Source organism: Lepisma saccharinum, chromosome 8 (genome assembly GCF_977018435.1).
Source record: "Lepisma saccharinum chromosome 8, izLepSacc3.1, whole genome shotgun sequence".
Taxonomy (NCBI): Eukaryota; Metazoa; Arthropoda; class Insecta; order Zygentoma; family Lepismatidae; genus Lepisma; species Lepisma saccharinum.
Window position 1 is genome coordinate 52,726,778 of NC_139236.1, and position 25,373 is coordinate 52,752,150.

The 25,373-nt window shown below is 44.0% G+C and overlaps 2 protein-coding genes across 2 annotated transcripts in view; both read left to right on the forward strand.

Moving 5' to 3' along the window:
* The window catches only part of LOC145991001 (14 kDa phosphohistidine phosphatase-like), a 665,202-nt gene that overhangs the window by 580,128 nt on the left and 59,701 nt on the right, over window positions 1–25,373 (forward strand). The window lies entirely within an intron of this gene.
* On the forward strand, window positions 980–23,553 carry LOC145991325 (uncharacterized). Its single transcript, XM_083127328.1, has 4 exons — window positions 980–1,068; window positions 3,141–5,236; window positions 20,031–20,224; window positions 22,093–23,553. The coding sequence occupies exons 2-4, from the start codon at window positions 3,208–3,210 to the stop codon at window positions 23,551–23,553; spliced, it is 3,684 nt and encodes a 1,227-aa protein (XP_082983454.1). The 5' UTR covers window positions 980–1,068; window positions 3,141–3,207.

The window sequence follows — 25,373 nt, forward strand, 5'->3', positions numbered from 1 at the left end:
TACACACACTGTGCAATAGAGCCGGCAACAAATATATACTGCCGTAAAAGAGAGATGGCAACACAGTATGTGTGTGCGTGTGTGCGTGTATAATATGTAGCATTATTAACTAGAGTGTGTTGGCAACCTACCTGCAATTAAAAAAAAAACTAGAGACGTCAATGTTGCCGTAAGATAAAGAGGGAGACTAAGCTGGCAACAGTGGTGAGCGAATATGCCTTATTTCTAAGTTCTGGGCGTCAATGTATATCGGGATTTTTGTAAAAACCTTATCGCGGGAACGATGTGCTGCACATGCATATGCGCGCACCTGTATTGTGACGCAAACAAACAAATAAATAATTGTTGTTTTTTAGGATTCCTGGCCCCTAACCCCGCCAGGGTGCGTGGTGCCCAACCCAAAAAGGTTCTAACGGCTGCGACTCTAGATAGTCGCACCTCTGTAGGGTTTCACGTGTTTTTTTTTTTGTATGGTAGTGGTGGTGTCGGCAATAGTGGGTGGGTTAATTGTTGTCGTAATATTTTGGTTATTTGGCAAAATACTGCTAGTAACTAGAGGAGTTAGCGTGGGAACGTGAGGCGGCGGCATCTAATTATCTCCTTCGCCATTATCCCCACCGGAAGGTCTACTCCACCCAGTTACGGCCAGTTTTTTTGTTTCGCTGCTGGGCACGCCAGTGACGCAGAAAGCTCCAAAGGCAGCGATCCAAATCATGATGAGCGTGGGAACGTGAGGCGATAATATCTGATTGTCTCCGCCGCCATTATTCCCACCGAGGTCACCCGCACAAAAAAACTGGCCGCAACTGGGTGGAGTAGACCTTCCGGTGGTATTGTGTTGGTTTCGCTCGCTGGGCACGCCAGAAGCACTCGGGTATTAATCAATCAACGTCTGGTGAATCGGGGGGGGGGGGGTGTGATACATGCCAAGGCTTTTGCCTGCTTTTTTGCTATTCTTCGCACATCAGTTGCAGTCGAGTATTGCTACTGGGTAGTCGCATAAAAGTGTACGCTATACCAAGTGTAAATATCAAGTGTAATAGAAGCCGAATTAGTTTGGTCTGTCAGGTGAGTACCATATCAGCATAAGTTATACGCACACAAGTTGCTTGACTAGCTATAAAACTAAAATTTACGCAGTAAGGCTAATCGAAACTGGGTCTACAGTGGGATCCGAACCACTTCCACTGGGTATCGAACTTGGAGTTTACAATTATACAAGTGTACAGGGGAAATTTTATTTTTTTTGAATTTGTTGATACTCTCGATTGGATTTTGTTGTTTTAAGTCTATTTTATGCATAGTAAGGCTAATCGAAACTGAGCCTACAGCGAGATCCGAACCACCTCTGCAGGATATCGAACTTTGAGTTTAAAATTATACAAGTGTACAGGGGAAACTCTATTTTTTGAATTTGTTGATACTCTGGATTGGATTTTGTTGTTTTTTAAATCTATTTTATGCACAGTAAGGCTAATCGGGACTGGACCTACAGTTTCAAGAACTACTTGTGCGGGTATCGAAGCCGAGATTACAAGGCTATTGCAGTGCTATCGCAGAGGCTGGTGGAAGTACTGATTGATTTGATGTTTTAAGTCTATTTTATGCACAGTAAGGCTAATCGGGACTGGACCTACAGTTTCAAGAACTACTTGTGCGGGTATCGAAGCCGAGATTTTTTGATTATAATGCTACCGCTGCGCCATCGCAAAGGCTAGTAGAAGTACATAGTTATTCGAATCTTATTTATTTAGACTTACAGTCTAAAAAAATATCATGGTATTATTATTTCTGCAATTATTTGCAATCTTGGCCAGAGAGAGGAGAAGAGGAAAAAAAAATAATATTTTTGTTTCAATATCGAACCTATATTTTAAATTTATACATGTGTGTATGCGTGCAGGGAGTATTTTTTTTTGATCGGGTGGGTTGTAAGGTGAGTGAACATGTAGGAAAAATACTGGTATATTAATTGATTGATTGATTGATTTAGTTTATTTTATTTTGTGTTTTGTGCCTCTTGGCTAATTTGCGAAGATGGGGGTGAATGATGAAATTGATGAATGGATATTTACAAACAACCAAACCCAAACGGGATTCGAACCCGGGACCCTTGGCATCGCAGCACGATGTCCTAACCACTCGGCCACAGGGTCGGACAAGTACTGGTATATGCATAGACCAAAGTTACATGGTTCTAGGCCCCATAGGAGCCGAGAAAATCAATGTCTTGGAAAATGTCTTAAGACAAATATCTTAATCTTTAAGAAAGTCGACTTCCGGTCTGTCAAGATGTTACTTCCGGTCTGTCAAGAAAATTTTCTTAAGACAAAAATCTTAAGATGTTTTCCAAGACATTGATTTTCTCGGCTCCTAATTGAGCTAGGATGATGATTTTAGGTTTGTTGGATAGGATTCGACGAGAACTATTCGACTGGCAAATAAAATCAATTCCACCCCCTCAAGTTTCGGAAATACAGACAATTTTTTTATTTTTTGAGAAACTTGATTTGCTGGCTTAGTTTTTACCCTATTTCGAAAATTTTAATAGTATTCGATACAAAATTAGAAGTACTCTACAACCTAATGGAGGGATGATGACTAGTGCCTGCTGTTTTTGAGTTATTTTGGATTAAAATTTCAAGATGTAATTTCTAAGATGTTTTGTAATTTATAAACTATGGGTTGTAGGAAAACGATTCTTGCTCTATCTGCTATTGCCCGACAAATACTATAAACACAAATAATTTTTTTAAAAAAATAAAGATCGAAAATAATTTTGTTTTCTGAAAATAAAAAATATGTGTATGGAAAAAAATACGATTGTGTAATTTTTTTATGATGTATGTTTGCATATAAAAATAAGTATACCTGAAAGTTTTAGAATTTCAAAATAACTATATATATATTTGCTATTATATCAGCCAAAACAAAAAAAATATATATAAACAAGTATATTTTCATAGTTTCACACCTCTACTAGATTGGTGGAAAAATATACTAGTGGGCAATAAAATCTGAAGAAAATTCGTGTCTAGCGAAAGTAAGCTAAATAAAATTACACATACATACAATATTTATTGTGTTTTTTCCATCTACAATCATATTTTTCTTATATATTTTTTTATATTTTTTTATAGAGTTGATTAAAACACATATTTGAGGAAGACAACGCTTCCCATATATAAATAAACATACCCCGAAAAAATGCCCTCTATGAAAAGTTGCCCTGTGTGCAAAAAAACTATATTAAGCAAAAATTTTGCAAGACATTGTCGCACCTGCGTGCCAGACAAGCATTTGGCTGCCACTGAACTGTGTTCCGGATGCAATAAACATATTACGATTGCGTATGCCAAGAAACATAAGCTTACTTGTCTAAGCAAAAATACATCTGGGGCACAGCCTTCGACCTCCACCAAGAGAGAGGCAGAAGCAGCCACCATCAATGCACCACCCGCCAAACGTGTCAAGCATGTGGCGAAAGCGAACCAGTCTGCTTTCCAGCATTTGTTAGAAGACTTTCCTTTTACTTCGGAGGACTCATGCGACGTGCGTAGCTTTTTGGAGAACGTGCAAGCCCAAATTATTTCCATTCTCGGCGATGCGCTTGCAACGCACTCTACCAAATTCTACGCATCGCTTTGTTGCTGGTACAAGAAGCCGTCTGATGAAATTTACAGCTTCTGCCACAACACCAAGGCGAAGACGCTGCATTTGGCGGATGTCGACAACCTCGAGGACATCTACAACAAGTTTGTCGAGGAGCTGCTGGCAAAGCAAGAAGAACATGAAGCTAAGGGCTCGGGGGGTTCGCTGTGTGGTGAGCCTCACGAGCTGCGCGTCAAACTTTCCAAGTTTGTGCCTCTCTCCGCCTCCAGCTACGTCCGCTTACCAAAAGCAATTGCGGCAAAGACGGCCGTCCTGAACATCCAAAATAAAGATAACAAGTGCTTCGTATGGTGTGTGCTTGCGGCGTTGCACCCTGTTCACTGGAAAAACCATCCACACCGAGTTAACCACTACCTACCCTATGAGCCAGAGCTGGAAGATGCCATTGCTGGGATTGACTACCCGGTGGAGGTCTCGGACATTCGCAAGTTCGAGGCCCGTACACACAACCCTCGGTTGGCCATCAACGTTTATGGCCTCACCGACAAAAATGTGGTGTACCCCATCCGGGTGAGCGACATAGACAACAATGATGCTCGAGAAATCCATCTCCTACTCATCAAGAACGAGACCCATCACCACTACACTCTTATTCGCTCCCTCTCTAGACTTGTGTCGAGTCAAAAAAGCAAGCATCATGGTAGCATAGAAGTTTGTCGAAAGTGTCTGATCACTTTTGACAACCAACAACAAAAACACCAGAGCTTACAAGAAGAAAACATCGCTGCCGAGAAGCTTGCTAACCACAAGCTCTACTGCAATGCCAACGAGCCGGGGGTGGCAGTCTTACCCAAACCTGGCACCGTGGAGCGTTTCCACATGCACGGTGCCATGGTGGAGCACCCCGCTATCATCATCGCGGATTTCGAGGCCTTCCTCAAACCCCTGTCCACTTGCGATCCCGATCCTGAAGTTTCTTCCACCACCCCTTACCAACTCCACGAGGCATCCAGTTTCGCATATGTTGTGGTGCGACGAGATCAACACATCGCCCCCGAGCCCTACGTGTACCGTGGTCCCGACGCAGCCAAACACTTCCTCGAGAGGATGGTTGTCGAGGCCATCGAGATAAGGAGGGTACTGTTGACCCCCAAGCCTATGCTCCCACTGTCCCCCAACGATCAACGAAGACATGACGAGGCCATCGCTTGCCCTGTCTGCGTCGAGGAGTACACCGCCAACAACCGTAAAGTCCATCACCACGATCACTTTAACGGTAGGTACGTTGGTCCTTGGTGCAACAGATGTAACCTTAAGGCCCAGGACCCGCACTTTATCCCTGTGTTTTTTCACAATGGCTCGGGATACGACTTCCACCACCTGATCAAGCATCTTGGGTACGACAACGCAAGAATCAATGTCCTGGCACAAAACGAGGAGCGTTACATCAGTGTGAGCAAACAAGTGCCGATCCCAGCATCCGACTCTACCGTCGAGCTTCGCTTCCTCGACTCCCTGAGGTTCCTCCCGGCAAGCCTCGATGCTCTCGCAGGGAAGCTTAGCGACGAGCAAATACTCATCACCTCTGCAAATTTTCCGAACTTGGACGTCGATCTCTTCAGGCGTAAGGGGGTCTACCCCTACGAATACGTCACCGACTCTACCAAGTTTGCGGAGACGTTGCTACCTCCCCAGGCGAACTTCTACAGTCAGCTACGAGGCTCGGGCATCACCGACGAAGAATATCACCACGCCCAGTCCATGTGGTGCGAGCTGGGTTGTCGAACTCTCGGAGACTACCACGACGCCTACCTCAAACTTGATGTGACGCTCCTCGCCGACGTGTTCCAGACGTTCCGTGCAACCGCAATGAAGATTTACCAGCTGGATCCCGCCTACTTCTATAGTCTCCCCGGACTGGCGTGGTCAGCCATGTTTCTGGTAACGAAAATCAAGCTTGAGCTTCTTTTGGACGTGGACATGGTGCTGTTTGTGGAACGCGCTATCCGGGGTGGAATGGTCCAGGTGTCGCAACGGCACGCGCACGCCAACAACCATCACATGGCTACTAGCTACGACTCCACCCAACCGTCGAGCTACATCATGCACACGGATGTGAATAACTTGTACGGGCACTCCATGATGCAGCCACTCCCCTTTAGAGGGTTCGAGTGGGCTGATTCTTCCAACTTCGACGTTGAAGGTTTTGACGATTCGGAACATGGGTTCTTCGCCGAGGTGGACCTTGAGTTCTCCAAGAACGTGCAGGATTTGTTCTGCGATCTTCCCCCTGCACCCGAGTTCAAGTGTCCACCCGATTGCAACCAGAAGAAGCTCGTCATGGATTTCGAACCCAAAAAGAATTACGTTCTTCACTACCAGAATCTCCGGTGGTTGATGCAGCAAGGGGTCACAGTCCACGCAGTTCACCGTATCCTCAAGTTCGAGCATTCTCCGTGGTTGCGTCCATATATTGAAGTTAACACTGAACACCGCACCGCAGCCACGTCCGAGCTTGATAAGGATTTCTTCAAGCTCATGAATAATGCGGTGTTTGGCAAGACCATGGAGAATGTACGGAATCGCGTGGACATAAAATTGGTGACGAGGAAAGAGCGATGTCGTCAGCTTGTCGCGAGTCCATTGTTCAAGTCTCGAACAATCTATAACGAGCAGCTGGCTCTGATTCACATGAGGCAAGGTGTGGTGAAACTCACCAAGCCCATCTACGTTGGAGCCACGGTTCTGGATCTGAGCAAGCTCCACATGTTCGAGACATACTACGACATATTACGTCCACACTACGGCCACAACATCTCGCTTCTCTACACGGACACGGACAGCTTGGTGTACCACGTTCACACAGCCGACGCATACGGGGATATAGCCACAGTTCCATCTTTGGTTAACCTCTTTGACACGTCAGGCTATCCCCAACCGAACCAGAGCGGTATCCTGGCCCGCAACAAGAAGGTGCCTGGCAAACTCAAAGATGAGAAGGCCGGAGATGTGATTCTCGAGTTTGCAGGTCTTCGCGCCAAGGCCTATACCATCAAAGCCGAGGGTAGCGTTACCAAGAAGGCCAAGGGTGTCGGCAGACAGGTGGTTCGGGAGCATCTCACATTCGAGGACTTCGTGGATTGCCTCAAGACCAGGTCGTCGGTTCTAAGAGCAGAACAGCGCATCCAGAGCGTCGACCATGTGTTGACCACCAACAAAGTGAGGAAGATTGCCCTGGATCCCAACGACGACAAGAGGTGTGTTCTCCAATGTGGAATCCACACACTGCCGTGGGGACACTATCGCTTAGCAGAAAGCAAAACCTGCAACATATGCCCATCTTCAACAGAAGATTCATAAAACAAAAACAAAAAAAAACAAAAAAAATCATTTTGTTAGTTATTACAAAAAAAAACACTGACTGTCATTACAAAAAAAACTTTGACCGTATTTTAAATAACCAGCATAATATGAATCTCTTTGGTTTCCGAAAACAAACCAACATGGAGACTGTACACCGCGCGACGACAGATCATGAATTTCTACCTTCCATGTTAACTAAACTCAACGGTCTACTGATTGTTCACCTTAATAGCATTTGGACGAAATTGGATGACGATGTAGGCAAGATGTTTTATGTCTTTAACAACAATTTACATTTTTACAAAATTCCGATCGATGGAAAACTTCAAATTACCGTGAATCCGGAAAACGTAGGCGAAATCAAAATATCTACCGGCAAGAACATTTTTCGAATCAAGCACGACAAGATGCTTTCTAACATTACGTACGATGTTTCTGCAGGAGATTGTTTATACGTGGAACTCCTAGGAGATTACGACAAACTTATTCCTCTCTTCGTAGAATTACGAATCGTCTATCCTATTATAAATAACCGTTAACCAAAATGCCTAACGATATTTTCGGCAACACCAAGCGTGTAGACCACGCAGAAGAGATTCTCATGTTGGACGTCCGAATTAAAAAGTTGAGGAGCGATTTGATTGCTTTGCAGGAGACCTTAAACAAAAGTTTAGAGTCCGAGATCGCTACGCTCCAAACGCAATGTCTCGACCCCATTCTGAAAATCGATTCCGAACTGAAAACGCTCATAAAAAATTATGTCGACGTACCTTCTTACGACAACGTTCAAAATATACAGTTGAGCGTGGATAAGCTTCAAAATGATTTGGCCAAATTGCAGCAATTTCAATCGAAAAATGAAGATTTGGAAAAATTGAAACTCGAAATCGAAGAACGAACTTCGGCAATCGAAAAGAATTTCTCTGAACTTCAAACCGTCGTGAAGGATATTGATGTAGAACGCTTGCATGTTGTTGTTTCCAAATTACAAGAAGAATTCGCCAGCACGTTGGAAGAAATTAAATCCAAGTTACAGACTTTGGAAGATACCATGACGAACCTACCATCGTCAGACGAACTGCAAGTCATCGGCAAAAGCGTCGCGAACATAAAAATTCAATTGGAGGCTTATCAAGATTTCGAACACATTCAAACCACCATCGCTACGCTTCAGGCATCTCTGGAGTTGATCAACGAAGAAATTAAAAATATTCACGCTGAAGCAAACGCGTTGACGAGCATACAAGACACGTTGAGCACGGTTCAGCAGAAGATCGAATATTTAGAAAATTTGAACGTCGAATCAAACCTTGCTCATTTTCATCACGTACTGGACAACATACAGAATGACTTGGAATCGTTACGGACGAGCGTACCTTCGAGCGAAGATTTGGAAAAATTGAAAACGGCGGTGACGGCACTATCCGATTCGAGCGACATCAAAAGTTCATTGAGCGATCTCGAGAGTAGGGTGGCCAATCTCCCCACCTCAAAAGAATTACACGCTTTGAAAAGGAGCATATCACGTATGCTGAAACGACTAGAAACGGAAACGGCGAACGTGGAACAGATTCGAGACGAACTTGCTTCGCTGGTGTCGACGCTGCCCACTTCGCAGAGCGTCGCCGACCTTCACACGCAGTTTACCGAGATGCGAAGCATCGTGAACGATCTCACCGAGAAAAGTTCGAAATTGAATCAAGTCGAGAACCTTCAGAGTATCGTCGTCAACATCAGAGATCAAGTTGGAGTGTTGGAATCCACGCAGGAATCGACGCAGGCCTCTTTCGGTGCCAAATTACAAGAACTCAACGAAAACTTCAAGCAGTTGAACGTGGAAGTGAAAATCAAGCCGTCATTTTCTACAGTAACGGATACCATCGTCGAACATTTGTTGCCCGTACAAAATACACTGGGACAGCTTCACAGCAACCTTGTTAGCGTCGATACTAAATTCGCTAAACTGCATTCTCTGCAAGCCATCGAAATCAACAGCGTACCCAATCAACAGAGAATCTCCACGTTCGTCGAAGGTAACAAACTGTACATGTTACATCCTTATCATCCGTACTACAAGTTTCTCCTCGATGGCACGATTCAGATAAATGAATTTTCGTACTGGTCTCACGGCAGAAAAGCTAGCGTTCCCACCATGACCTTGATATCGAATCGTGGTGTCCAGAAAGCAGGAAACATTCCTCTGGCACGTTGGAACGAAACGCGCAACATATATGAAATACACGAAGACGAAGATCTTACCGTTTTTGACGTGAGTGCCGGCGATAAGCTGATCGTTCAAAACACGAGCGAAGTGCCACCCTCTTTGAATCCCATCACGCTGGTGCTTCTCTTCAAACGTAATCTCTAAAAATGTCTAGGCAAGCCATCGTCGAAGAATTGCATAAACCTGCACGTCGCAACTACGAACGTTTGGCGGTGGTAACCAAGGGAATCGATGACCTCTGGCAAAGTGACCTCGTGGAGATGAGTAGCGGCAATTTGAAAAATGTGCATAAATTGAACAAGGGCAACAAGTACCTCCTCACCGTCATAGACACGTTTTCGAAATTCGCATGGGCTCTACCTTTGAAAGCCAAAACGGGGACATGCGTCACGGAAGCATTCAAGACAATTTTTCGCGAAAGCGACAGACGGCCTCGGTTTTTGCAAACGGACAGGGGGAAGGAATTTTACAATGCCGTATTCCAAAAGTTTATTCAAAAACATGACATTCGACATTATTCGACCTTCAGTCACATCAAAGCCAGCATCGTGGAAAGATTTAATCGAACCTTGAAAACACACATGTGGAAACGATTCACGCTTCGAGGAAATTACAAATGGGTCGACATACTGTCGGAACTCGTCGACACCTATAATAATACGGTACACAGAACGATAGGCATGAAGCCAGCTGACGTTACGAAATCTGACGAGCAGCGTTTAATTTCTACAGTTTACTGTCCAAAGTACACTCCCACGACTACCAAAAAATCAAAATTCAAAATTGGAGACCAGGTGAGGATCAGCAAATTCAAACGCACCTTCGAGAAGGGATTCACAAAAAATTGGAGCACGGAACTTTTTACGGTGGTTCGAGTTTTACCCGGAAACCGACACACGTATATAATAAAAGATAGTAGCGACGAGATTTTGAAAGGAAGATTTTACGAAGAGGAACTCTCTAAAACAAAACATCCCGACACGTACCTCATCGAGAAAGTATTGCGTAGGAAAGGCGACAAACTGTTTGTCAAATGGCTGGGACTTCCGGAAAAAAGTTGGATCGACGCGAACGAAGTGATCTTGTGAGTACGTGGAACGTGGTGAAGCGTCTACCGGATTCGGAAAGTCAAACGAAAAAAAAGAACGGTGAGTTGCTTCCCGACAGCATCCGCTGTCTGATCGTAGGTCCTTCAGAGTGTGGGAAAACAACACTGCTCGTGGACAATTTTCTCCTCGCACCGAATTGGTTAGATTGGAAGAACAGGCACCTCTACGTATTTTCGAAAAGTCTCGAACAAGCGAAATACCAGCAACTGATAAAACTGTACGATGGTCTGGACATTGCAACGTTCTCTTCGGAAATAAAACCACTCCACGATTGTCGTGAAAATTCAGTCGTTGTGTTCGACGATGTCATCCTGGAAAATCAAAATGAAATTCGCAATTTTTTCACGCAAGGTCGTCACAAAGGAATAGATTGCTTCTTCCTAGCTCAAACGTTTTCCAAAATTCCAAAACAGTTAGTACGCGACAACGCTAATTTCATATGTTTGTTTCGTCAAGATCACACCAACCTCAAGCACGCGTACGATGACTACGTAGGCGGAGACATGAACTACAATCAATTTTCGGAACGCTGCTGCTCCCACTGTTGGAACAGTGACGATTTCGGATTCGCGACGATCGACATGACGAGAAAACCTAACGAGGGAAAATACAGAAACAAAATCAACGACTTTCTAAACGTTGCAACGTTGTGAGAAACGATGAGTATAAATAACGCTATGACGAAACGAAAAATCGAAGACAAAAATCTCAAGCTTCGCGATTACCTCGCGAAACGCTTCAAAGGTTGGAAATCCGAGAATCGCGGATTCTACGAAGAGAAGAAACGTCAAGATCAACCTGTGATCGACGCCATCGGCGATCTAGGTAAAGAAATTAAAGGCGTCACGGAACAAAATAAAAATTTGATCAACGAACTCGTACCACTTGCAGCTAAAAATTACACCGTACCCACGCCCATTTCGAGCATTCCTTCGACGCCGTTCGAACTAAGAGACGTACCGCCACGACGTCGAGCCATAGGTAGCACGTCGTCGTCTTTGGATAAGATCGAGTTGGGACCTTTGGCACGAGACTACCTGAGCACGGCGAAATTCGACAAGGATGAAGTTTTCGGATTGTATCCGAGCATGGAGAGCAACGAAGGCGGCGGTGTGGTTTGGAAGATTGGAAAATCGAAAGTTACCTTCGAAGGCAACGACATTAAAGTTAATTTAGGCGAGAAGGATAGTTGGAACAGGTATCCGGGTACGGTGGGACTGTGGGAACTCGTTGCCAAAAAGCAGCCGAAAGATTACACCGACGAAGATTACCAGAGTTACAAGGAAATTTTGATCATGACGGATGCCTTATACCAAAACAACGACGCCTCGCAGAATAGGGTGAAATCGAGCAGCGGCGAGAAGTACAGAAATCTCATCAAGCCGATATGGAACCAGGTGAAAACAGGCAGCGGCGTCAAACTCTACAACACCCTGCCCAAAGAATTCGTTTGGGTGGACGACGTGCGCAAGCTCATAGACAGGTTGTTGGTTATTGCAGGAGAGGAGACTGCAGGCAATCGTAATTTCTACAACGAGAAGGTAGGAATTGTGGACATGATCAGCACAAAACTTTCCAACTTCATCGTGAACGACGACAAGGGCATAGGTTACCTCATTAAAATTATCAACACGCTGCCTCCGAGATTCTGGAACATGGCCGAAGGAAAGGGACTCGTGAACGACATCATCAACAAGTTACCTTTCGAGATGCATTTACCCGGCTACCAGTACTGCGGACCAGGTACCAAACTCGAGAAAAGATTGAAGAGAGGAGACAGGGGTGTGAATCCGTTGGACGCCGCATGCAAAGATCACGACATCGCTTACAACACCACTCGCACCGAACTGGATGCACGTCACGAAGCAGACAGAAAGTTAGAGCACGCAGCTTTCGAAAGATTCGTCAGCAGAGACGCTTCGCTGGGAGAAAGAGTTGCAGCACTGGGCACCACCATCGCCATGAACACAAAACAAAAACTTGGGTGGGGTATATAAATAACATACAGTAAAAAAAAAAAAAAAAAACACATCATGTCTGGTATAACCGTCTTGCCACACGAACTGTTGTGTAAAATTTTTAAACACGCAGTAAACGGAGATGTTAATAAACTTTTAATCATAGCGAGATCAACGCCGGAATTTCGCATCCCTTGTGAAATGGCTGTTAAGGATTATCTTCGGGAGATCAGTGGCATGAGGTGCGGTGATCTCGACACTCTTCTTTCGGCTGCAGGGGAAAAATTAAACGAGAGGATGGACGAACTGCACGAGGCGAGGCAGGGAAGAAGACAATACACGGATGATTGGCGTAGATCTAAACAAGAGACGGAAGATATTATCACGCACATCATCGTGTTTTCCGAAGCACGAACTTTTTTCCTCTGTCGAAAACTTGATATATAAATAACACACACACTGAAAATTTCTCTTCAATATGACGACTGAAAAAATGAGTGACTTTCAAGCATTAAAACAAATGCTAAATTTGTCAGTAGAGTATGTAAAAATTCAGGAATTAGAAGTGGACAAACCTTACACGATAACTTCCGGTTCAATTGTTTCTACCCAGTATGGTCCCAAGGCGCGTTTGTTGCTCAACGCACAATACAGTCTATTTTTACCAGATCGATACGCTAACATGTTATCCGACGAGAAGCTAGCTATTTTAATCGAGAACAAAACTCAAATCGTGTACAAGGGTACAAAAGAACTTCTTGGTAAGAAAACAAAGCACGTAATAGAATTTGTGTAACAGCTCTGCGCGGAGTATATCCTTGAAAAAAAAAATTACACGGAACAAAAAAATCTCAGAACATTTATATATAAATAACATACCGAAAAAAATTACACAAAACAAAAAAAATCTCAAAACATATATATAAATAACATACCGTGAAGATAACATATAGAGCATCAACATGAAGCCCAAAGGTGTCGTGTACCAGATACCATACTCCAATCTGAAAAATCTAGGTACCCTCGATGGTTTACTCACCAAAAAACAACGCGAGAAGAAACGTTCTTGCTTGATGAAAGGACACGGAATGAAATTACTTCTCAGCACACCTCAATTGAGACGCTTGCAGCGTTCGCGGAAACAGCAAAAAATCGGAGGTTTCATATTCAGCATCCCAGCCATCCTGGCAGCATTGGGGGCCGTTGGAAGTTTGGCCGGCGGAAGTGCCGCCATCGCGAAAACCGTCATCGACTCGAAGAAGAACAAAGCCGAGTTGGAAGAACAGAAACGTCACAACCTGGCTATGGAGAAGAAGGGGAAAGGTATAACCAAAAAACAAAAAAGCAACCTCGATGCTTTGAAGAAATATAAAAAAAAGAAGAAGCCCTGTCCAACTTCGATATTGAATCTCTGATCGAACTGTTGGGAATAAAAAACTTCAGGGGTGTTTTCATGTCCGATTCTCTACCCTCTGCTGTGAAGAAAAAGGAGTATGGCGTGGTCAACCTGGACAGTTACAAAAATCCTGGTACACATTGGATATGCTACCTCAAAATTGACGATAACAATGCATTTGTTTTCGATTCGTTCGGTGGCACACCACCTGCCAGGTTGGTGAAGTATCTCAGTGTTGCCAACCTCTACTACAATGACAAACGCATCCAGGGTTTCACCGATGTTAACTGCGGCCACCTATGCCTTTCTGTTCTCGCATACATGTCTAAAATAAATAACCCGTCGGTGGAACATTTTCAGAAAGCATTGTGGAATCTTAAATACGATGGGCGTGTTCCATCTCACGAGCGAATCTTCAATCTTGAAACTCACGCTGCACGACGACATCGTCTATCCTAAATCCGTGGCTCTGCGTGCATTCTACAGCATGTACCTCATACCTAACGTCACGCAGCACAACAACAAAATTAGCGTCGGAAGCGAGCACATTGTCGTCACGCCAGGTCAATACAATCTTTCCACTTTGCAAGCTCAGTTACCCAAAGGCACGTACCTTTCTCAAAATTCGGTCACGCACAGAGTGGAAATCGTATCGGCAACGGAGACCGTGGACCTGGGCACCATAGGAGAACTTCTAGGTTTCGAGAACAACACCAAACTCGAAGCTGGCATCAAGCACACGGCAGTCAATATTCCTAAATTTCTAGCCATCGAAACTCTGAACGTTCACTGCAACGTGGCGGAAGGCATGATCACGAAATCCTCGGACGGGGAGCTGCTGGGAAGTCACAAGCAGACAGGAATCATAGCTACGTTCAAACCCAGTTCCGAATTCATGGAACCGATCATCTACACACCCTCTTCGCCGATCTATTTTCCAGTATGCCGCAACCGCATAGACGACATAGAGTTGGTGGTGACAAACGAGAAAGGAGACGTGGTGGATTTCGCAGGTGCCACTACGACGGCCATCGTGGAGATCAACGTATAATAAATAACACACATAGTGAAAATGGAGCAAATCGAAAGTTACGAATTGCAATCTTTCCCTCCCAACCGTCGCACGTTCGCCAATCTCAACGAAGCAAACAGGGAGATCGAATACGACGTGGACGTAGGCGATGGGTTCGTTCATCCTCACAGAGCGGACCTCTACCTTCAATTCGACGTGGTGAAGAAGGAAAACGGAGATGCGTTTCCGCCCAATGCAAATTTGATACTCGTGGACAACTTCGTGCCTCACCTGTTCTCGCAGGTGGAGGTGAGGAAACACAACACCGTCATAGACAGAATAGATTATCCAGGCATCACGTCGACGGCAGTGGGAACATTGAAATTATCCAAAACAGACGCAGCATACTACCAGGCGGGAGGATTCGAAGCGGGGACCAAAATATCGACTAAAAGTCACACGGTGCTTTTTCCCATGCGTCTGCTGCCGGGATTCTTCTCGGACTACAAGGAGATCATGTGGAAGGGAGGATTGCGCGTCACGTTTCGAAGAGCGGCCAACGACAACGACGCACTGATGCGATACACCAACTTGAACGCCGACGGCACGCCGATAGCCAACACATTACCTGAAGCGGCCAAGTGCGTCATCCGGAGCATGGAATTGAGAATGCCGATCGTAGAATACGAAACAAACTACGCCCTCAAGTACAAAGCGGAGATCTTGAAGAGTCCGCAGGTACCGATTCACTTTCACGGTTACCAGTGCGTGCAGAAGATGGCGTCGGGAAGTCACATGGAATTCGACGTGACGACGCAGTTCAACAACATACAGTTCGACATGCCAGATTTCGTCGTCGTGCTCTTTCAGACCGGGCGCGATAACAACCAGGAAAAAAATTCCAGCATGTTCGACGACTGCAAGATCAAGAATGTTTATCTGAAGAATGGCAGAAACGAAGTGTTCCCGCGCGAGAATTACAACCTCGACATGACCAAAGACGATTACCTCAAACTTTACGAAGCTTACACCTCTTTCAAACGCGTGACCGAGGGAAGCATGGACATGTACTACACGCCCAGCGAATTCAAAACCCGCAGACCCATGTTCGTCATCAATACCACGAAGAGGAAGCAGGTGGTGGTCAACGATCGAACCAACATCAAGGTCGTCTGCGAGTTCCACGACGCGCTGCCCGAGGACACCGTATGCAGCGTTATCCTGATTGCAGAGAAGTCCTTCGTCCACGACGTGAAGAACGAGAGGGTCACAGAGCAGTTTTAACAAGTTTTTTACATTTTTTTCTTGCACAATAAGAAATTTTTGTACTAGCACAATCAGTTTCAATGGCACAATACGAAAATTTCACTAGTTCAGATCAGTTACAAATATCTATTTCATTAGTTATCAGTTACAATATCTTTTTTGCACTATAGCACGAGAGACAATCAGAAAATTTGCACAAAAAAAATTTGTTGTTGTTTTTTTTTACACGAGAAAATTAACAATAAAATTCTTTTTTATCGTTTCAGATGCTGTCGAAACATCAAAAACACATACACACACACTAGAAAAAAAGCATGCAACTTTATTTGTAACACACACACATACATTATCCATCTTCATCAAAAAAATATTATAATAAACATAATTATTTTTATCTATATCTCACAATAAAACTCTATATCCAAAAATATTACAACATCAAAATAACACTAGAGTCGTTAGTACACGTTGCATGCATTACGGAGGTCCTCTGTAGGGTTTCATGGAAGTTTGGGGGGAAAAAAAAAAAACACGTGAAACCCTACAGAGGTGCGACTATCTAGAGTCGCAGCCGTTAGAACCTTTTTGGGTTGGGCACCACGCACCCTGGCGGGGTTAGGGGCCAGGAATCCTAAAAAACAACAATTATTTATTTGTTTGTTTGCGTCACAATACAGGTGCGCGCATATGCATGTGCAGCACATCGTTCCCGCGATAAGGTTTTTACAAAAATCCCGATATACATTGACGCCCAGAACTTAGAAATAAGGCATATTCGCTCACCACTGTTGCCAGCTTAGTCTCCCTCTTTATCTTACGGCAACATTGACGTCTCTAGTTTTTTTTTTAATTGCAGGTAGGTTGCCAACACACTCTAGTTAATAATGCTACATATTATACACGCACACACGCACACACATACTGTGTTGCCATCTCTCTTTTACGGCAGTATATATTTGTTGCCGGCTCTATTGCACAGTGTGTGTATGTTACGCCAGTGTATAAATTGGCTAAACCCTTATCAAGTAAGAAAAACTATAGGTAGGTGTTGGCAGCATTGTCGGTTGTTTAACTCTTCCCCCTCTCTCTTTTTTTTGTAAAAAAACCATGGTAGAAATACCAGTAGGTTGGCAACCTTGATTTATGCAATTAATTAAAGCAAGCCTCAAGCCTCAAGCAAGATTGCCAGCTCCTTGCCTTAGGTTAGGTTAGACCAAAATAAAAACCTTGGTAACTTTTCGAGTAAAATATTGGCAACACTGCAAGACAAGCCTCAAGCAGTATTGCCAGCTCCTTGCTTGAGGTTAGGTTAGACCAAAATAAAAACCTTGGTCATTTTTTCGAGTAAGAGGTTGGCAACACTGCGAGCCCCACCGAGCCCCAGCTGGCAACACTGCGAGAAAAGCCTCAAGCAAGATTGCCAGCTCCTCGCGTTAGGTTAGATTAGCCCAAGAAATAAAAACCTTGGTAACTTTTCGAGTAAGAGGTTGGCACTGAGCCCCACCGAGCCCCAGCTGGCAACACTGCGAGAAAAGCCTCAAGCAAGGTTGCCAGCTCCTTGTTTGAGGTTAGGTTAGACCGAAAAAGAAAAACCTTGGTTATTTTTTCGAGTAAGAGGTTGGCAACACTGTGTACCTCACTATACCTCATTTTCGGGCGTGGAATTCTCTTTGCTGTACTACTGAAATGCCTAGTGAAAAGACAAGTCCATCTACCTGTAACGACCCTGCGTGGTCGCCACATTTAACAACCCTGCGAGGTCGCAATATTATATTTTGTTAAGAAGGTATGGATGAAGAATGCATGCTAAATGTTTAAATGTGTTAACGGATCCACCTCTACGATTATTAGTTTCGCTTATTATTTGACCCTGCGTGGTCGCTGTATTCTGTAAATGTTAACGGGTCCACCTCTACGTTTATTAACTTCGCTCATTATTAGACCCTGTGTGGTCGTTGTATTTGGTAAATGTTATCATTTATTGTCATTTATACTGTTCAATTTGTTGAAGAGTCCTGCGAGGCTCATTATTAATAGTATTGTCTGAATGCACACAGTTTTACTTTATATTGACACGTGCAACTAGTGATTTTCACACTAGTGTTTTCTTAATGTTACTTCTTGGATGTTTCTCAGTACGAAGGTTGCAATATGTAAAAAAATGAGTTAGCAACGCGTACTTGTAGTTACTATTTTCACCACCCATGCGCCACCGCGAGTATAAAGCCAGCGCAGTGAGGCCCGGACTTCAGTTGGCTTTCAGGTCGGCTCCCGATAAGATCTCTCTTACCAACGGACCTGGAAGAAGGATAACTCCGCTCTTGCGAGAGTCCAAGCATCCTAAGGAAGGAAGGAAGGAAGTTGCACTCCGCTCTTGCGAGAGACCAAGCACCCAAGAGAAGTTGTCCTCCGCCTGCGGGCGAGAGAAGCCGCACTCCGCCTTCCAGCGAGAGAGGTTGAACTCTGCCTTTGGCAAGAGAACCCACTCCACTTTCGAGTGAGAGATACCCCACTCCGCTTATTGGCGAGAGAGAACAACTCCACTTTAGAGTGAGAGGACCCGCTCCGCTTACTGCGAGAGGTTTCCTTTCCCTATCAACCTGCGGCACCCCGCCAGGGTAGTGTGGCGTTGGGTTTCCAGACAACCTACGGCGACCAGGCCCTAAATAAAATTAGGTCCCCATACTCCCCATTGGCGCCTCACTGTGAGGAATGAATTGGATGTTCCCTGCTACCCCCCTTATCTCTTCGAGTATAAAGGTGGTACAGGTAAATGCACGTGAGTGGTAAGGGTAAAGGTAAAGACACGTGAGTAAGTGTGCTAACGGACATCTTTGTGATACGATTATAATAAACTGTTACATATATATATATATAAACCTGGTTTAGTCTTTCTTTACACCCAGCAAGTCCTGAGATATTTCTGAGTCTTTGTACTACGACTGAATCAGTTAGCACATATGGGTAAACTTTTGCCGACCACCCAACTGCAGTGTTTAGCGTGTTGAACGCAGCCAGTACCAGTACTCCTGCGCCGTGGTGCTGAGCACTGCGTGGGTGGACGTTGCATAAAGTTTTTGGCGCCCAACGTGGGGCCCGAGAGATTGTAAAGACTGAAACCAGCAAGCCAGTGAGAGCCTTTTAGCTACAAGGACTAGAAAGGGCTCATAAGTGTCAGTGTTCGTCCAAAGAATTCACGAAGGTGAAGATATAGTGTCGGTAGTGGAAGAAACCATAGACGGTGTGCCAAAATGGAAAGGGACGCATCAAGTATGAACTTAAGAAGCAGAGGGAGGAAAACCGTAGATGAAGAAACTGGGTTCGGATGCTGTGAGGATACCGGAGGAGAGATGGAGTCTTTCCAGTGTTGCCAATGTCTACAGAAGTTCCATTGGAAATGTGAGGGGCAAGAAGAGACCTCAGTCTCCACTGGAGAGTCCAGATGCAAGATCAGTACCCTTGATGGCTTTCGGACAAGAACCAAGTGCTCCTAGTACGTCCCCATCAGACCATTGGTTATTAGAATGGCTCATGAGAGATAAAGAAGAGAGAAAGAAAGAAAAAGCGGAGGAGGAGAAGCAGAGAAAGAAAGATATGGCTCAATTAGAGAAAGCTAGAAAGAAAGAGAAAGCAGAAGAAGAAGCTAAAAGAAAACTAGAGACACAAGAATTTAGGTCGCTAATAGAGTCTCTAGAAGAGAAGAGAGAAATGGAAAAACGTGAAGCAGAAGAGAAAAGACAAATGGAAAAACGAGAAGCAGTAGAGAAAAGAGAAATGGAAAAACGAGAAGCTGAAGAGAAGAGAGAAAAAGAATTAGAAACTCTCCATGCCTTAGTTCAAGGTCAAGAAGAGGGGAGACAGCCAGAAGCTGAAAAAAGCAGAACAGAGATGCGAACACTTTTCTCCCAACATAAGACAGACCAGTTAGAAAGTCTTAGGGAGGAATTAGATAAAATTAGAATCTCTTGTCAGCTGGAAGTAGTGAAAGTAGTGGAAGAACAATTAGAACCTTTAGCTGTCTGGCGTGGTGAAATGGAGCAAGAGCAGGAACAAATGAAGAAAAATTTAGAGGTCTGTCTGCTATTGGTAGCCCGGTCTACGACGGAAAGCGGAAGTGAAGAACCAGAGAGAGTGAAGCAGATAGAAGCATCTATAGAAACCATAAGTTCAGCAGTAAAGACTCTGAGTGAGCAGGCCGTAGAACAGAAGGCAGCTGCAGAAACGATGGCCAAAGCAACCGACGAAAAGGTGAACTCTCTTCGCGGAGAGACACAGAAATTGGAGGTATGTCTTCGGCAAGAAATACATGAGCAGACTGGGTCTATAGTCAGAAGAGTAGGCGAACTGCAAGATAAAATTGAACGGTTGCAGCTACAACCGGGAGTGCCTTCTGATGTTCTCCCAGATTCCATTAAACGGGATAGAAGTCTGAATCCTGAAGCAGCCTCTTATGAACCTCCTAGAGTGGTGCAGAATCCTTTCTATCTGGGAACCATTCAATCGGATAAGCGTAAGCGGCCTAGAGAAGCAGATTGTTCCGACAGGACATCTCCTCGGCGAAGAACCGAATTTAAGATGCCTAGAATGTCGGACATCGCACACATTCCCAAGTTCAAGGGTGATATCGAAGCTCAGTCAGCTGAGAAATATCTTCGTGAGCTCAATGTAAGCTTCGAGCTCATGCAAGTGCCTGACAATTACAGACTCGAATTGCTACCTAGAGTATTCACAGGTAAAGCTGAACATTGGCTGGCAGGTAACATAGACAGTTTTGTTAGCTATGCTGATTTCTGCATAAAGTTTAAAGAAGAGTTTGCCTCCGAGAAGGCTAAGCAGAGATAATTAACAGCAGTAAGAAATAGAATATATTCCCGTCCAGTACATGAAAATATGGAGAGCTTCGCTTGGAGCATTTACGCCGCCTATAGGAATCTAAGTGACAACTTCAGCGAGAGCGAGGTGCTGAATTTAATCATAGGTCAGTTACCTTATAGAACTCGAAATCTCTGCCTTGCGCACTCTCCCAGAACAGTCGACGAATTGACCAGTTTCCTCAAGGACTTTGAAATATATGATGATCCCGACTTCTGGAGAAATAAAGAGGACTTCAAAGGTAAAGAACTTCCCAATAAGAATTTCAAAGTGCGAAGCATTGAGACCAAGAGTGATACTAAACCAGAAAACTCTTGGAGAACTCGGAATTTTAATAGAGATGGATGTAGCAGAGGACTGAGCCGTAACCAGAACGGTCGATGGGAACCTTATCGACCAAATCGAGGGCCAGATCGCAGATTTCCCGATTGGAGGAGGAACAATCAGGGACGCAGTAGTCCTAATTCTCCTAGGCGACCCTCACCTAGAGACTCGGGACCAAGTGGAACACAGTCACCCTCCAGAGAAGTTTTGACCTCTGAGCAGGAGGAAGCCCTAGAAACAACCCGGGACTTCCTGCATAATCAAAGGTCTCAATCCTGCCAAACAAACTAGATCCTTGTCTAGGTGCTTCGTTCCCATTTAGGCAAGGGGCCTCGGAGGAGCGACCTGATACAACTATCCAAGAACTAAAGGTTAACTTTCAACTATCTGAAACAGAAGAAGTAAAATTACAGAGTGAACTGAAATCCGCAAGGGAATCAAGGATTAGATACAAATCACCAGCAGTGGCTGCAAAATTAATAGATATACCAGTGACTTGTGTAATAGATACTGGGAGCGAATGCTCTATTTTAAGTTATGAAATTTGGACTAAGTTAAAGGAACAAATTCCAGGTATTCAAGTGCAGAAGGTTCCAGAGATAAGATTAGTGGATTTTTCTGGGAGACATAGGAAGCGTGTCTTTGGCAGCAGACGTGTGGAACTGGAGATTGAAGGTATGGTGTTCAGTACTGAAGTTTTTATATTGAGAGGGTTTGGTACAGATCTTCTTTTGGGCATGCCATTCTTGAAGCAGCACGAGGCCGAGATAAATTTCAGAAGAGACTCGGTAAAATTGTATTTTGGAAAAACTCCGGATCAAGATGTAGGGAATCCACTGGAAGTTGAAATTGTGCGGTACATCCAAAAGGTCCAAGAAAGAGACGAAGAGTGGATGTATAAACCGACAGACCTCAAGGAGAAGGTCGAAACTATAGACATTCTGAATGATTCCCAGAAACAGGAGTTGCTGCAAGTGCTGAATCGATATATAGCTGTGTTCTCAGAGAAGCCCGGTACCATGGAAAGTGCAGAATGTGAGATCCTTTTAAAAGGTACCGAACCAGTTCATCGCCCGCCATATCCAGTGCCGCTCTCGAAAAGGGCCGCTCTAGAAAAAGAACTCAGCTTGTGGAAAAGCTGGAACATTATTCAACCATCGGTATCACCCTATCTAAATCCATTACTAGTGGTGGATAAGCCCGATGGTAGTGTAAGACCGTGCCTGGATTTTCGACTATTAAATGCTATTATGATTGTTCCTAAAAGCTCAGTGCCACCTATTGATGAGTCATTGCAGAGATTTAAAGAAGCCCAGTATTTTTCGAGTTTAGATCTAGCTTCAGGCTATTTACAGATTCCTTTGAAACCAGAATGCCGAAAATACACTGCTTTTTCGTACAAAGGTCGCCAGTACGAATTCTTGAAGATGCCTTACGGCTTATCTAATGCTGTGTCTACCTTTGTGTCAGTTATGCATACAGTTTTTGGACCTGAAACTGAAAGTTATCTGACAGTGTACATAGACGATCTTCTGACTTTTGATGTGGATTTCGACAGCCATATCCAACATATAGAAGAGGTGCTCCATAGATTAGAAGAGGTTGGACTTAAGGTGAAACTTCGCAAATGTAACTTTGCTAAAGGTGAATTGGTTTATTTAGGCCATTTAATTTCGGGAGATAAGATTAAAATAGACCCGAAAAAGAACGAAGCCATCCTGAAGTTTCCACTACTTAAAACTAAGAAAGATGTCAGGAAATTTTTGGGGCTCGCAAATTGGAGACGGAAGTTCATAAAAGATTTTTCGGTTAAGACAGAACCATTGCTGAAGTTACTCTCTAAGACCGCTAGATGGAACTGGGGTTCAATGCAACAATCCGCCTTCGACCAGCTTAAACAAGAACTGGTAACCGCTCCAGCCCTGGCTCAACCTGATTTAGACCAGGAGTTCTGCATACAGTGTGACGCTTCGACCAAAGGCTTAGGATGTGTCTTATTTCAGGAGCAGAACGGAGAGAAAGCTGTAATCCAGTATGCTAGCAGGAAGCTAAAGAACAATGAAGTACACTACTCCATTCATGAACTGGAATGCCTGGCCATACTTTTTGGAGTAAGCAAGTTTGAGATTTATCTTCGCGGGAGACATTTCAAAATCTACACTGATCACAGAGGGTTAGTTTGGCTCCAAAATTCCAGGAACTGGAACTGTCGACTCAACAGATGGTCCCTGAAACTACAATCTTACTCTTTTGAAATTATTTATATACAAGGGAAAGAAAACACGGTTCCCGATATACTCAGCCGTTATCCAGCCGAAGAGAGCGTGAAAGATGAGGACACCAAATTTTTCCATGTGAACTACGTTTGGCAAGAAAGGGGAGAAGTGGAGGATGTAGAAAATTGGATCCAGGCCTAAGAAGAGGATAATTTCTGCAAGCCGGTCTTAAAGGTTCTGAGGCAAGAGGAAGTTAACGACTCCCCAGTTGAATCCAGGATAAAAAGATTGTATCAAGTGTATGGAAACCTCTTATTTAGGAAAACATCTGGAGATGAAGTCTCCTGGAAATTGTGTGTCCCCGAGAATCTGAAAGAGAGGGTCCTAAAGGAGAACCACGACGAACTGGGTCACTTCGGCATGGCTAAAACCCTTAAGAGAATTAAGAGTAGATATTTTTGGCCGAAATTGAAGATGGATATAGCCAAACATGTTAGGGATTGTCTCACCTGCGCTAAAACGAAAATGGACAAATTAGGTATTTTGAAGGATAAGCTACACATTAACCAGAAAAATCCTCATGAACTTTTATCAGTAGACCTAATTGGAAAGCTACCTATGTCTGATGGGTACCAGTATATTTTGACCATGGTAGATGTAGGGACTAAATTTGTCTCCACTTACCCTCTGAGACGAGGAACGGCCAGGGAAATCCTTAATGTAATGGAGAGAGGATATTTCTCCCATTTTCCAAAGGTGAGAGCAATTCTATCTGATAGAGGAACACAGTTTACTTCGGTATTTTGGAAGGAGTATTTAGATAAGAAAGGGATTAAGTATTACTTCACCACTGCTTATCACCCCAGTAGTAATACCATCGAACGAATGAACCAAGAAATAGTGCGGTTACTCAGATTGTTCTGTCATCGTGAGCACCAGTCTTGGTCAAAGTATCTAACCGAAATTTCATGGCTCCTAAACAACTCTGTTTCAGACGTTACAGGATACGCACCTTCAGAGTTATTCTTTAACAGGCCTGTGCCTAATGAAGTTCTGGACCACTTCAACTGGCCCATCGACGAAACCGATTCCCAAATAGACAACTGGGATCAAAAGTTATTCATGGCAAGAGCTAGAGAACGCTCCAAAAGTGAGAAACGGAAGTTTAAAGTAAAAGGAAATGCATTCCTGTTGCAAGAAGGTGACTTGGTTCTTGTCAGGAACCATAAGCTGAGTTCCAGAAGGAATAAGACAATCGCCAAGCTATTTGAGGTGTTGGCCCCTATGTCGCCACGGATGTTCGAAGCAACACTGCCCTGCTGTTGAACCAGACGACCAAGAACCCAGTCGACAGAGTCAACTTCGACAACCTTCGCCTTTACAGATGTTCTCCGGAGCGAAGAAGAGAAGTAGTAGGGGAAGAAGAGGACCAAGTGACTGAAGTGTAGAAGAGACAGAGACTCTTACCAGTTTGATCTTTAATATTTCCAGTAAAATTTTTCCAGAAATTGTAAGTTTTAAATTTCTACCAAAATTTTTGCCCGAGGAAGGGGCGTATGTAACGACCCTGCGTGGTCGCCACATTTAACAACCCTGCGAGGTCGCAATATTATATTTTGTTAAGAAGGTATGGATGAAGAATGCATGCTAAATGTTTAAATGTGTTAACGGATCCACCTCTACGATTATTAGTTTCGCTTATTATTTGACCCTACGTGGTCGCTGTATTCTGTAAATGTTAACGGGTCCACCTCTACGTTTATTAACTTCGCTCATTATTAGACCCTGTGTGGTCGTTGTATTTGGTAAATGTTATCATTTATTGTCATTTATACTGTTCAATTTGTTGAAGAGTCCTGCGAGGCTCATTATTAATAGTATTGTCTGAATGCACACAGTTTTACTTTATATTGACACGTGCAACTAGTGATTTTCACACTAGTGTTTTCTTAATGTTACTTCTTGGATGTTTCTCAGTACGAAGGTTGCAATATGTAAAAAAATGAGTTAGCAACGCGTAC